The sequence below is a fragment of the Camellia sinensis genome, chromosome 2 (assembly GCF_055761805.1).
Source record: "Camellia sinensis isolate YWXY chromosome 2, ASM5576180v1, whole genome shotgun sequence".
In the NCBI taxonomy this organism is placed as follows: Eukaryota; Viridiplantae; Streptophyta; class Magnoliopsida; order Ericales; family Theaceae; genus Camellia; species Camellia sinensis.
This window is the reverse complement of record NC_138962.1, coordinates 175769737-175783887: the sequence shown is the minus strand read 5'-3', so window position 1 is coordinate 175783887 and position 14151 is coordinate 175769737. Positions and strand designations below refer to the sequence as shown.

General features: G+C 35.9%; 1 protein-coding gene across 43 annotated transcripts in view; it reads left to right on the top strand.

Annotated features, from left to right (window-relative positions):
* LOC114264260 (subtilisin-like protease 4) overlaps window positions 1–14151 on the top strand; it is a 99783-nt gene that overhangs the window by 17459 nt on the left and 68173 nt on the right. For 25 of the 43 annotated variants that reach the window (XR_014362072.1, XR_014362058.1, XR_014362065.1 and 22 more), the window contains 2 exons: window positions 200–227; window positions 1984–2456. The exons of 1 other annotated variant lie outside the window; for it this stretch is intronic. Coding sequence is in view for 14 of the 42 variants with exons in the window: in XM_082916211.1 (XP_082772337.1) it covers window positions 200–226 (27 nt within the window). In the remaining 28 variants the exon portion in view is untranslated. Of the gene's footprint in view, window positions 1–199; window positions 228–1983; window positions 2457–14151 lie in introns of those variants that run through there. 17 more of the 43 variants (XR_014362085.1, XM_082916209.1, XM_082916205.1 and 14 more) reach the window with 3 other exon arrangements.

Genomic DNA, 14151 nt, shown 5'->3' with positions numbered 1-14151 from the left:
TGAAAACCCAAAAAATGGTCATGTTTTTAAAGTGAATGGACAGCGTCTGAAACCATTTTTGGAAAATTTTCCAACATGGAACTTAGTGATCTAATTTATCAAGATCTGAAAAAAAAAATTGGATTCAGTTTCTTTTTCATTTTGCATTATTTACCCTTTTTTTTTTCTTTTTTTTTTTTGTATTGCTAACCCATTGCAGGAAACGCAAACATCATTTATCATTTAAGGTAAACCCTTTCCCGTTTTTTTTTTTTTTTACATTGAGGACAATGCACGATTTAGGTTGGGGGGAGGGATTAATTATCATTTTGTGTTGATTGCAATGAGTTTGTTATTAAAAAATAAATAAATAAAGAAAAAAGAAAACTCAAAGTTATCTCTTAGATGTGCATTAAAGTGCTTGTGCTTAGTTGTGATGTTTTTGTTGTCTTAGCTTGCGAATTGTGTTGAAATTTATTATGCTATCTTCATTGATAAAGTATCCCATGTGTTCATATTTAGAACTTTTGCACTGCACTTTAGCCACATGAATAAAATATTTAGTTGATACGTGGATGTGACTTAAAAATCTTGAAGAATGATAGTGGAGACTCTTAACCCTATGAGTTTCGAGCCATTCTTTTCTTTGGAGGGTTATTATACATTTACTCTTAATTTTTCTTTGGACATGCACTAATTTGTTGTTTAGTCTCATTATTCCTTGTTTTGGTTAAATGCTGAGAATACATTTATTTGTTGTCACACTATTATTTCCTTGAGATCGTGAAAATTGAAGGACCATACCAATTTTTAAGATATGATTTTAGGCCATCTTTGTTTCTTTGAGCCTTATATTTTTCTGTTACATTAATACCTTGAAACCCATTTGAGCCTATATTTAGCCATTCTTTGTTAAACCCCACATCCAACTTGCCTTCATTTGTCTTGAAATTTGTTATTTGAGCTGTAAAAGGAGATGAAGAGAAGGGGTTACAAAAAAAAAAAAAAAGAAGAAGAAAAATTGAAGTATAGGGAGTGCGCTTACTAAAAAGCACAAAAGGTGAATTTTTGAAGGAGTCTGGAAAAATGAACTATCTGCAATAATCTCCTAAATTGTGTTATATTTATCTTCATTACTCTCAAGACCTCAACCTTTACCCTCTTTTTGATTTTTCCACCTTTACCCTTACATTACAACCAAATAAAAGTCCTATTTGATCTTGGTATGGTTTGGATATGGACATGATGGATAGTTAATAATGTGTGAATTTTAATTCTCAGTATTTGGCATTCCTTCCATGAGACTATTTATTTATTCTTTCTTGTGAGCATTTTTCAACCAAGTTAATATGTGAGAAATTTTGCTTTTGGTTCACATTATTCTGCTCGCATATATTTAGAGTGATATTTACACCATATTCTGAGTGATTCAATTGTTGAGTGTAAAAGCCGGCGAGCTTTGAGTCAAAGCATATTTCAGATAGACAATTGAGTTACATTTTACCTTGATGCTAAGAATGTGTTTATGTTGGCTAAGATTATTCACACCCCCTGAATTTTGGATACGTTGGGATATCTTTACTTGTTGCTAGTATTTTAAATTTTCACTGATTCTTTTGTTAGTATAATGAAATTCATGACTATTGTTCTTGAACTTTGTGCATATGAATAAGGGAGACTGTGAGGTTAAGTTTTTGGATGTTTGTGGGTATCATTTTTGGAAACCTTCACGAGACTATTACTTGTCCACTAAGGGTAACTTAGGGGTTTAAAGGCTTATTACATATGCTAAATGTAGTCGTGTTGTCCTGCGAAAGTAGTTTACATATTTTTGTAGTTGCCTTTATTGCCAGGGACTAGCAATTAGCTAGTTGGGGGTGTGATGAATGGTTAAAAATGTATAATTATCTTATTATTTTTAATCATTAATACACTCTTATCAATTTTAATTCCCCTGCTTTATTCTTAGTTGTGAGTTTAATGATTTAATTTTAATTTTTACAGAATAATTTGCAATTAGGATAAATGTTGGGGCTAAATGACAATTAAAGAAAAAGGATGCTAAATTGAAAACAAACTCTTGCCAGGAAGGGATGCAACATCACACAGCCAATCAGACTATTGGAAGAATGATGCAAGCTGTTCTTTTCCAAAGCTTCCAATTGGTTCTCCTACGTGTAAGGTGCTGAAGAAGTAAAATGAGGGATTGCTTTCATTGGGTGTATTGCGTCAATTGGTTTATCACTATGGCGGTGATGTTATACTATAAATAGATGGATAGGTAGAAGATGAGGGGATGATTCAGAAACATTCCGGAAAATTCGTTTCATAATACATATTAGTTTCTTTTTCTTTTTATGATGTTCTAATTTTCTTTGTTAAGGCTAGGGGTGAAACCCCAATGTTTTCTTTATAGACATTTTATGATTCAATCATGATTTTTAATGTTAGATTATTTTAATTGCTTGATTTATTTATTTGGGATTTTTTTTTTATTCTGTATAATATCTTGTTCTATTGTAGACTCAAGGAACGATAGAAGCTTCATATTCCCTGCAAATCAAATAACTAGATTTTTATGGTGTAATCAATCAGTGAAAGTAATTAATTTTTTTGCAATTAATTTTTATATGGAATAATTATTTTTATCTTCTGATTGGAAATACCTTTTGTGTATGTTTCAATTGAGTTGTATAAATTGAATCTAAAATATTTTAAAGAAAGCATTGGTGGAGGATCCTTGATTCCTTAGTACCCTTTTTATAATCACCTTATTTTATCTTTTAATTAATTATTTTTCTCAAATTATTCAACCCTTTCAAAGATTCAAAATCATATTTTTCTTTACTTTATTTGAGTGGTCGGTAATTATTTTGAACAAGCTGGTCTTTGTGGATTCGACCTCGGACTCACCGAGTTATATAAAAGTCACAGCAAGTTTTTGGGTGTACTAAATGGAAATGTTTCTACTCTTTGTATTGTCTGTCAATCTGATTTTGAAATAGCAAACCATGTGTTGTTTTGTCCATTGATCTGGAAGGTATGGTCTGCTGTGATGTTTTGGTGGGCAACTTAGTGTGTGATGCGAGGCTCAGTTTTGATGGTTTGCTCCAATGGTGGGCTGGATTTCGATTTAAGAAAATGGAAATGAAGATTTGGAGAGCCATTCCTTTTAACAGTTCTATGATCTATTTGGAAACATAGGAATGATTTTGTCTTCAAGGGTGTTCAATCTGACTTGGTCAAGCTGTGCGAACTCATTAAGATCAATGACTTTCTGTATGATCTTAGTCAGATTAGAGTCTGTGTAGGTGGAGGCTGGTGAACTGGAGTTGCCCTTTGATGTGTTTTTGGTTCTTTCTTTTGATGTTTTTTTTGCTGTGAGTTGGAATCTCTCTCACTCTTGCTTTGGTTTGGCTTTAGGGATGCGCATGATTGGTCTTGCATTGGGTGCTAGCATAGTTAGGGTGTAATCTCTTGACAATGATGCAATCTCTCCCCAAGTTTTTCGTGTACTTTTTCATGTTCTTAATAAAATTTGATTTTGTTTTGCTGGTCCAAAAAAAAAAAAAACCAGTGGCTGCCAATGATCATCATCAGGAGCCTGAAGGCAAAATTTTAAAATGAGACTTTTGACATTTAAATATAAAAATAAATTTACATGGTAAATTTTTACATAATTTTTTTTTAAAAAAATTTACTTTTAATGTGACTTTCCAAGAAATTCAAGATAGAAAACTAAAGGATAAGAATCCAGTGAACTTTAGATGAAGTTTGTGAATTTTTCCAACACTTGAAGCTTCCTAGTCGAAATGAAGGGGGAGTTAACAGACAAATTCCTTATCAACAATTCAACGGGTAGATGGAAATCAAATGTTGTTGATGAGCTCTTCTCGCCTTATGATGTGGAAAAGATTAAAAAACATTCGTCTATATCCGGGTCAGGGTGATGACATTGAATTCAAGTACTACATTCCAGCAAAACCAGCCATTTTCCTGCTGCTACAAAACACTAAAGCACTGGCATTCCACATCTTAGCTGCAAATTCACAATCTCTTAGTTAAACAATGGATGTCCATTTCTATATGAGGAGTCCACACCAAAGGGCGCAACCTCTGTTACAATTTTCCTTTTGCATAGAAGAATCTTGACAGGGAGTATTTTTAACAGGACTTCCACACAAAAAGTTTAATTTTATTTGGTACTTCACAGATACTCTGAATTCCAAAAATGCTGCAACTGAGCTGGTTCCGATGATAATCCTCTTGAGCTTTCCAATCCCGAAACAACATGATATGAAGATCCGACTGTAAAGACCTCATTTTTGGTATAACCTGAAATTCGATGGTGCCATTTTAGGAATTGTGCTAGCAGGTGTGAGGGTCATTGTGAGAGACTATCAAGTGGGCTAGCAGCATTAACAATGTCACAACTGCTCTTCTGTAGGCAACATTTGTCACTGTGTTTCATGATTGCGGCTTTAATCCATTGAACTTCAGCCCAAACCACCTTCTACTTTAGGACAGCAAATCTGTTTCCAACTAACTTTAGCTGTATTCGAACTTAATTCAATACCTGACCATAGAAAATTCCGCATAAGACTTTCAATATCTTTCAAAATTTTCTTAGGCAAAATGAGTACTGTGGCCTAGTACACCTGGATTCCAAACAACACAGACTGTATTATAATTGCAGCCTCCCTCCATATGACAAAAACTTATTAGACCAACTCTGAATGCGGCTAATCATCCTCTCCTTAAGCTGTTCATAGCCACTTGTTTTAAGTCTGGTTGAGACCAAACGCACACCAAGATACCAATGGCTCTGATATTGCCGTGTGAATTCCATGATGATGGGAGGGTTTGAGGACACTTATTGGGGCTGGCTGCTATATTTTATTTATGTTATGATGCTCCTTTGCCTTCCTTTTCTCTTTTGTTGCTAGTTGGAATCTCTCCAATTTTGCATTGTTCGGGGATTGTGCTAGCATATGATTGGGCTAGCCTTTTTCATGCCAAACTAATTGTGATGGAGGGGTTTCACGCTGATGCTTTCTGCATTGTTGTTCATTAATAAATTCTCGCTTTGCTTTTCTGATTAAAAAAAAAAAAATTTGGTGCTGATTTTATGGAACCAATTAGTGCATGGAAAGTTGTGATTTTGGCTAGAGAGCTGGGGCATTGGGGCATTCATTTGGAAGGAGACTCCTTGGTGATAAAAAATCCTTTAAGTTGAAGAAGACATCCTTTCAGTCACTGGTTATGCGGATGCAACACTTGTGGGAGTTTTTGGTTTTCTTCTAACTTGAAAGGGATCATGTCCTGAGTTATCAACAGAAGAAGAAAAAAAAAAAAAAAGGAAAAAAAGATAGACTGAAAGGATTCTGAAAGGGATCATGTCCTGAGTCACAATGATTATGACTGCACCCAATGGAATGGGTTGCCTTCATATCCAAATTAAAGAACAAATTTGAAACAGAATCAAGTCTGTCGAAGTTCATAAATGAACTTAAGACCTTGATTTTTGAGAGTCTGGAATTTTAGTGAACGTTTGAGTTCATAGCGTTTTGTGACTGCACCCAATGGAATAGGTTGTTTAAGTATCCACGGAACAAGTTTCATTCAAAATCAAGTCAACGTAGTTCATCAGAACTTGGAATTTAGTTTGGATTTTGAAACTTTGATTTTGTGACTGCACCTAATAGAATGGATTCTGAATCAGGAAACAAGTTTGAATCGAAATCGAAATTAAATCTGCCGTATTTCTAAAAGAGCCTGGGTTTAACTTTGAAAAGATGAATGATTCAAAATTTTTAATTTTCCTTTGACAAGGCATAAATTGTTGGATTTGGGGCTGCTGTTGTGCCTTCAAGGCACAATAGCCTACTGTGCTCTTTCGTGGGAGATTGTCCTGAGTGTTTTTTGATAATCTAAATTGTTCATATTGTAGGGTTCGTCGAAAATATTATCCATGTAAAAAATCAAGTTAATCGAATATTCGTAACCTCATGATTAGGTCCTAAAAATTTATGAAAATTATGTTAACCGTTAATTTTTATGAAAACAAATGTACTTTTGTTATAGGATTGCAGATATCCAATCAATTTGAATTTTTGTATGGATAATCTACTCGACGAACCTTACAATATGATAGTTTGGATTATCGAAAGAGATTTGAAACGATGGTCTATAAGGAAGCACAACAACTTGTTGTGCCTGAGTACTGTAGCCTGTAGGATCCCCAAATCCTAAATTGTCAAAGTTGATTTTTAATCAATTTAATCCACATTGGATTTCTTTTAAGACCACTATGGTGGCAATTAAACTTGCTTTCATTTTCTTCTCAAGTTTCAATTATTTTCTCTTCTTCTTCCTCCTCACTTTCAAACTCCAATCTACCCCACCAAAACTCACTATAAGCATCAATATCTTTGTTTTCTTATTTTGTTATTACTTGTAAATAAAAGAAAAATTGAATAAAATCAAACAATAGATGATAATAATAATCAAAACTGTTTTTTGAAACAACCCATCAAAGAGAAGATAAATATTCACATAAATATCAAAGTACAATTATTAATTTACTTGTTTTTTTTTCCACATAAAAATGAGTATTCAAATTGTTTTACGTCAATACTATTTAGATTTGAAAGTCCGAACAAACAATCTTGTTTGGCACTGGAAGACCAAACATGAGGATTTTACCTATTTAAGGATGATCTGGTGCATCCATTCCCAACCAAACCACCATTCTTTGTTTCATCTTTCTCCTTCTTCAACTTGGACCCAATGTGTTTCTTCTTCAGTAATTTGCAATGAAAAGACTAGGAAGAAGATGACGTAGCTGGGACGTGCTTGAGAATGGTTGAGAAGAGAAGAGGGAGAGTTTATTGATTTTATATTAAGGTTAATATTTGATTGTACCATAAAATTAAAATATTATATTATTCAAGGGTAATTTGTGGATAAATATAAAGTGTATTGAGAATAAATTATATATTTAAATGGAGGGTTGTTATTTAGCCTTACTTTTTTACTTTATCCCCCCTTTCCCATTTCTTTGAACCCTCACCCAACAAAACGAGTCCCCTCCATTTTCTTTGAACCTCCACCTTAATACCAACTATATCCCTAAGCGCAAACCCAAACCCAAACCCTAGTCTCTAATGCCAAACCCAAACCCTAACCCTAATCCCATCCCCACCAACTCTGACAACCATCGCCGTTATCTCTAGTGGCCAACTTGCAGACTCTTGCCACCACCTTCTTTCATTTTCTTCTTCTTTATCTTCTACTTCTCCCCTCACTCTTACCACCGCCGATGACTCATTTCCTCCAACAACGACCTCCTCTAGTCATCGTTGCCGCCCTCTCTCATGTGTCACCCCATGCTCCATTGCGACCCAACCATGTCGTCGTCCCTACTAGCCCATCAACTCTCGCCATCGCTGTCACCTCTTGACATTGCGATCTAGCCATGTCGTCGCCCCTGCTTGCCTTTCACCGTCGTGACCCAACCATCTCAAATCAGATTTAGAGAGAAGGAAATGATAGAGAAGAGAGAAGAAGAAAAGGGCTAGGGTTAGGGTTTCAAGAGAAGAGGCAGAATAAGAAGAAAAAATGAAAGAAGATGAGTAAGACGGTGATGACAGCAACGGTGGGTGGTTAGCAGTGATAGTAGCGGTGTAGTGGTGGAAACAAGAAGGAGGAGAGAGAGAAGAGTGTTGGGATAATGGTGGTGGTTGGGGGTGACGGGAAGGTGGACAACCAATGTAGTGGACGACCGGCATACCAGAGGTGATAGAATTAGGGTTAGGGTTTCGGAAATTAGGGTTAGAGGGTTAGAGATGAGAGTAGAAATGGAATTTTATCTTTGAACAAAATTAGAATTTAAAAAAAAAATGAAAGAATGATAATCTAAAGAAATAAAATAAATTTAAATAGAAACCCTCATTTAAATAATTTAATCCCTCATTTTGGATCAATAGGTGGGCCCATTTTAGCACAATGAAAGGCACTTTATTTTAAGACCACTAGATGGGCTATTTGAAAGTGCCACAAATGGCAAAGAATTTTTGGGCCATTGGACGGGCCACTTTTAATGCCATGTAAGGCCAAGACTTTTCGTGTCACATGGGCCCCATTTGGTATAATTGTTAAAACAGATTATAGATTATAATTTAACAGATTATAGATTATGACTTTAATTAGAAGTTGTTAATCTGTTCGGTGTAACTGTTGGATTATAGATTTAAGTTGTTGAGTAGTGTTTTTTAAATAAGCTGTGAAATAGCTTTTTAAATTAACTTTTTTTTTTATTATTCACTACTTGTCTAGATTTCTCATAATAATAATAATAATAATAATCCATAATCCATAATCCATTTGGGTCTTTTTCTATTTTTTAAAAAATAGAAAATAAAAAAAAATCTAAGAGTATAATCTTAAATTAACATGTCCACAACAGAAATTGATAATCAGAAGCAAGGGATGAGCAGCTTCTCAAAATCAACTTTTTTTAGTTAAAATAAGTTGCTAGAATTAGAAGCTATTTGAAATAAGTTTAACCAAATAGTCCAAAATATCTTTTCCAAATCTAGAATATATAAGTTGGCCAAAATAAGCCACAACAAACAGCCCCATGGACTGGCCCATGAAAATAACTAGCAAAGGTCACTCTTATATATTTGTTTTGGAAAAAATTATCGTACACACCCCTTATAATTAAAGGGTGTATACAGTATGGACCTTATAATTAAAGAAAAAAAATAACATATTTTTATATTTTTTGAGTCATAACTAAAAAAAAAAAAAAAATTCATAATCCAACAACACATGAGATATAACCAAAGATCTCATGAGTCATAAGTAAAGAAAAAATTAGTCATAACTAAATAAGAAAATGACATAATTTAAAGGAGTATATGGTAGAGGGTGTTTATAGTAAAATTTCCCATTGATTTTTAGCACAAGTGTGAAGTGATTCAATTGAAAGTTATTTATTTATTTTTGTTATGAAAATTCATGAAATTTGTTAAATATAGTATATATATTCTCTTCATATTTATGCTAATATTGTATTCATTATCATACTTAGGAGTACCATACGTAACTCTCTCTCCTCCTATATAAAGGAGTCTTGTTTTCATTGTTCATACACTAATGATTAATATAGCGTTTCTCCTTTCTCTCACTCTCCTCCTCTATCTAATATTATAACTTGGTATCAAAGCTTAGGGTTTTCTCCTAAACTCCTCGTCTATTCTTCAGCTTCATTATCAAACTACTTCTATCATCATCAAATCATCCGCTCATACTGTTTAGGGTTTTCTCCTAAACTCCTCGTCTATTCTTCAGCTTCATTATCAAACTACTTCTATCATCATCAAATCATCCTCTCATACTGTTTTCTATGTATCGCTACTGTTTTAACCATTTGACTACACTAGACTGTTCATCTCCTTAAGAAGAAGTTAACACCGCCAGAAACATCTTATTGGACTTCTAGCGTTCCCTTACGTGCCACCCAAAGAGAGGCATTGTCTCCAAGCTCTCCATGTGTATTCACGCGCTCTCTCTTAGCACTCTGTGTTGCTGACATAAGCCCTAGCAGTGTTCCAACCATTTATGTTGCACCATCTCAACCTAGATGTGCCTCTATGACTTCATTGCTGATGTCATCCTACGTCTGCCCTATCTAACATTAGCTTCCGTGCTTCTGAGCACGTCATCAACACTTCTGTGTCGTGCACCGTGTACTTCCTCTGCTATTGTAAGTCGTGCCTCAGCTTCAATGCCCCTGCGCCCTTATCACTATCATGCGCCGCGTCTCCTCTGCTATTGTGCGCCACACCTTATTATTGGCCTATTTTTGCACCTAGACATCTATTTTTAGGCTGATTTAGCCGGTACCAACTATTTTTGACCCTCCTAATTCACTGGTACACTTTATTTTCCCCAATTCTACTCCGACATCACTGGTCCCTCCTTGTGACTCCTAGTTTGTTCATTAAATAGATCATTTAGACAGTTCTTCTCAGCACGGTGGCTTTTCTGGACCACTGTAGATTGCTTTTCGTTCTCCTCAAAGGGGTTTAGTCTCCTTGGATACGATAGCCCTGCAGTTCAGACTCCCGTGGTTCTAAATCTGGTTTCACAAGTGCAATGTGAAACGGATAAATACAAAAGAGCCAAATCCAGAAAATCTTTTGGAAAATCGATTTTTAATCAAAAATGCCAAAAATTGACTGCCTTGCCAGATTTCAGAGTTGCCACCTAAATATTTTTGAAAAATTTAGGAAACCCGTGACTCGTGCCAAAGGCCACTTATCGGTCAACACCAAAGTGTCTCAGCTCGGGAACTTAGGTATGGAAGGAGAAGGTCATGAATTGAGCACCCCACTCACCTGATCAAAGATCGGCCTCTACTAATCATGATGTGATTCTTATGTACATTATATGCTCTTGCTCCGATTATTATGCTATCATTACAATGTGATGCACACAAGTATAGACTAATTCGTCCACTTTGGAACGCTTTGATTTCATGTTTGTTTGAAAAGTGTTTTGAATATGTGCTACTTAAAAAAGTGATCTCATATGTACATTTAATCAAATCATCCCAATTTAAGTGAAAAAAGTCTTTATCCATCGGCATTCAAACAGGTATATCAATTAAGCACTTAGCCTCATGGTGAACATGCTTGATATAGCAACAATCGTATGCATGCAATATGCTAAAGCAAAAAATGCTTACCCCAAATATCCGAGGCGAGCCAAAGGAAAAAAAATAGTTAGAAAAGATGCATGATCCTAAATAATGCAACATGACTAATGCAACGCATACAACATGAAGTTAATATGCTCTGCTACTAGAATGGCATGTGAGTCAATTCAAGGCATGCAATAAAAACACGTATTCAATTAAGAGAGTTGAAATTGACATTTGATTAGTATGATGAGCCGAACCTTATGCGTGCAAACATGAATATAAGTCATGGCAATGACATGAAAATGTAAAACATGATGCTACCATTATAAACAGGTAAATAAAATGGAGAAAGAAATGGGGATTGGAAGACATACACATTATTACAATTTTGTCCTTGCACAAGAGAGTTCAAATGAATGTCTTACAATACTAAATAACTAGCTACACTAACTAATTATTACAAATTAGAATTAAACTACTTACAACGCACGAATTAATCTAAAAGCAATTAACTAGGTTAACTAGCTATTACAAACTGAAAAGAATTTAACTAATTTAATGAACTAACTATTACAAGTTCAAATGAAGCTACCAATTTGGATACAACATACTACTATCAGCATTAATTTAACGAACTACGGGAAGCGAAGAATCGCCTATGCATGAACAAGAATTTCCACCCAAAAACCCCTCTGTTTTGCTGTTAGAACTGTTTTGTTTTGCAGTCAGAAAAATTATTTGTTTTCACCCCAGCCTCTGTTCTGTTCTACCATAAAAATGGTACTATCTGCATAAAATAGGGTGGCCGGTCGGCCTAGAAAATTGGTTGGCCAGATGGTTAGGTGGCCGGCCACTGTTTTTTGACACTGCATTGCTGTAACAGAAAGAAACAGAGCACAAACAGAGTGTTTTTAGGAGATGTTTGTCCTCTTTGCCTCTCCTTATAATTAAACAAATCAAAGGAAGGGTAGATTTGATTTGCAAACCATCAATTAACGCAAACTCATTGCGTGATGATCTATGAATCAATGGGACAAAGTCTCAATAAATGGAAAAAAAGAACAACAAGACTCCTCTCTATCATGGAGTTACCTCAAGGGAAGTGGTAGATCTTGATTCTTGAACCATTCTCATCACTAAAGAGTATGAAATGATTTCAAGACTCAATGAGTTCAATTAACGTCCGATTGAACCCAAACCAATTTTATTACTCTTGTTACCATTTCAGTCCAATTTTATTAGCCTTTTTTAATTGCCTTTCCATTCTTTCATCAGTTTAGTCCAAAGAGTGATAGTTAAGTCCACTAATGAAGAGAAGTATCAAACAAGAAGTTGTTCTTGGCATGAGAGAGATGTAATGCCTTGGTAATGAACCTTCGAAGAGATTAAATCATTAAGCTTGGAAGGGTCTCTTTCGCTTGCCTTAAACAACACTCGCTTGAAACGACTCTCAAACAAAGAAAACCAAAAAAAGAGGTTGCAGAGATGATTATTGCAAGTGTACTACAACACTACAAGCATACTATACAATGCATGAATGAAGTAAACACACTAAAACAGTCCTAAAACTCGCAAAAATAGTGTTGGAATTAAGTTGGAAAAGCTAGAAAAAGTGAGCTAAAATAAGAGAGAAATAAAGCTAATAAGCAAGCCTAAGGAGGGGTGGCTAAACCCTCCACTTTTTGGATCTCAAAACCACATTTTTAGCCTTTGAAAAACTCTGAAAAATAATGGTAAAAAGTTTGAAAAAAGCTGAGAAAGAAGTCGGAAACACAAGGGCAAAAGCTTAGAGAATATGGTTCAAAAAAGGGTGGTTAACCCCTCCACCTTTGAGAGCTTTAAGCCACAGGTTTCAACCCATAACAGAAGATAGGGGAGAAGTAGTGTAAAGAAGGCCAAGGTTATACCTCTTGAAAAGGAGTAAATCTTTGATTCACAAACTCACAAGTGAACACCCTCAAGAGCTTAAATTTAGACTCAAGAACCTCAACAAGGAGAGCTAAAATATTGGTTTAGGAAGTATAGGTAAGGTGTATGTGTGTTGCAAGATAGATAGAGAGAGAGAGAGAGAGAGAGAGAGATTTTCAAGAATTTGAGCTTTGGTAATTTTTTCTAACCTAAAAACATAAGGTATGGTCCTCTATATATAGAAAAACTAGTTGCTATCTCGGAAAGATCTGTATTGAGCCAGCTGGTGCAGTGCATGAACATGGGGGACAATTAGCAAAAAATATCTATTCTACCCGAAGACCTAGCCAGCCGACCAACCACTCATTTCTGGCCAACTGGCCACCTGTTGGTCAGTAGGCCTCTGGGTGGTTAGGCTTGGAAAAATCAGGTTTTGGTCCAAAGGTGATTCAAGATTCTAGGCTCTGAAACTCAAAAACCGAGGCTTCTTGCTGAGAAAATTGAGCGTGTGTACAGCGTAGAATTTGATCATCGGGTGATCCACCTAAGGCGCCCAAGTCTTAAGGGTGGTCAAAAATAGGGTTTCTACAATTGCCCTTCTTTGAAAAAGCTCGAAGTCATGAAATGACGTGAGTGAATGTCAAAGCCCAAAGACGACCCATTTGACACGGCCGCATTGGGCAAGCAATCAAAATGAAAATGCAATTGTTAAACTTGAAAGTTGCCTGTGTATCCCTTTGCAAGGAATCAAACCAACATAGTTCAGGGGCAAGGTGTAAATGATATGCTAGAGACTACACTTGAAAGCTGGACTTACACGCTTTGCGAAGATGGTTATTTTGAAAATTCATGATCATACAAGACAATGCAATGGGACAATAAATATGACAAGATGACGGCACAAGAATGAAACAAGCCTCAAGCTTAAATCAAAATAAATCTGACCGTGTCCCATACGGAAAAAGTAAGCAAACAACAATTCCAAACATGGCTCCCATGAAAGGAGGATGAGAGATACAAACCAAACTATGTCTCACATAGAAAGGATGTGAGAAAATGCAAGCCAAACTATGTCTCACGTAGAGAGGGTCAAAGATGCAAACCCAAACTACGTCTTACGTAGGAATGATGAAAAAGCTCCATGCCAAACTGCGTCTCACGCAGAGAGAGTGGAGAGTGCAAGCCTAAACTACGTCTCACGTAAAGAGGGGAGAAGCTCCAAGCTAAACTGTGTCTCAGGTAGAGAAGGTGGAGAGTGCAAGCCAAACTACGTCTCATGTAAAGAGGGAAAAAGCTCCATGCTAAACTGTCTCAAGCAGAGAGGGCGGAGGGTGCAAGCTAAACTACGTCTCATGTATAGAGGGAAAAGACTCCATGCCAAACTATGTCTCACGCAGAGAGGATGGAGGGTGAAAGCCAAACTACGTCTCATGTAGAGAGGGAAAATGCTCCATGCCAAACTGCGTCTCATGCGAAGAGGATGGAGGGTGCAAGCCAAACTACGTCTCACGTAGAGAGGGAAAAAGCTCTATGCCAAATTGCGTCTCACGCAG